Raw genomic sequence first — 621 nt, 5'->3', positions numbered from 1 at the left:
TATTTTTCATTTTCTTCTTTGCTTTCTAATAATTTTGATATATCTAAAAATACTTGTATTTCTTTTTCTTCATCATAAAAATTATTATGAATATCCTAAATGTCACTATTTATTATTACATTATTATCTTCTTCTTTATATTTATTAACATTTTTATAGGTATTCTCTATTTTGTTGTTTACATCTTGATGATAAATAAAATCATTTTTGTTTAATATATCATTAAAAGAATAATTCTCTACATTACTATTTATAAGTTCACTATGTGATGTTAAAAGATTCAATATGTTTTTATTATCTGACACATAATGTTTGTCTTCATCATTCTTTTCGCTAGCTGCTGACACATAAAAATCATCTGAGTCTTTTCTGGTCTTCTTCTTATACATTAATTTTGTGATCAACAAATAAAAGTAAAAATAAAAGAAAAAATTAAATGATATACATATATATATATATATATATATTACTTTGAAATATCAAGACAACAACAAAAATATAAATATTTCTTTAAACACCTTTTGATATTTACTATATATATAAAATATGTTAATTCATATAAACAATATGCACATATCATATTTGTATGTACTATAACTACAAATAAAACACAACAACAAA

The 621-nt window shown here is 19.5% G+C and overlaps 1 pseudogene across 1 annotated transcript; it reads right to left on the bottom strand.

Moving 5' to 3' along the window:
• On the bottom strand, positions 1–389 carry PGSY75_0011600A (hypothetical protein; annotated as a pseudogene; the record flags this gene model as incomplete). Its single annotated transcript has 1 exon — positions 1–389. A coding segment is annotated over one exon (389 nt), but the record flags the coding sequence as incomplete, so codon positions are not given.
• Between the last annotated feature and the right edge of the window lie 232 nt (positions 390–621).

Source organism: Plasmodium gaboni (genome assembly GCF_001602025.1).
Source record: "Plasmodium gaboni strain SY75 chromosome Unknown, whole genome shotgun sequence".
Taxonomy (NCBI): Eukaryota; Apicomplexa; class Aconoidasida; order Haemosporida; family Plasmodiidae; genus Plasmodium; species Plasmodium gaboni.
Note: the sequence above shows the minus strand (reverse complement) of the source record. Positions and strands in the feature narration are given on the sequence as shown.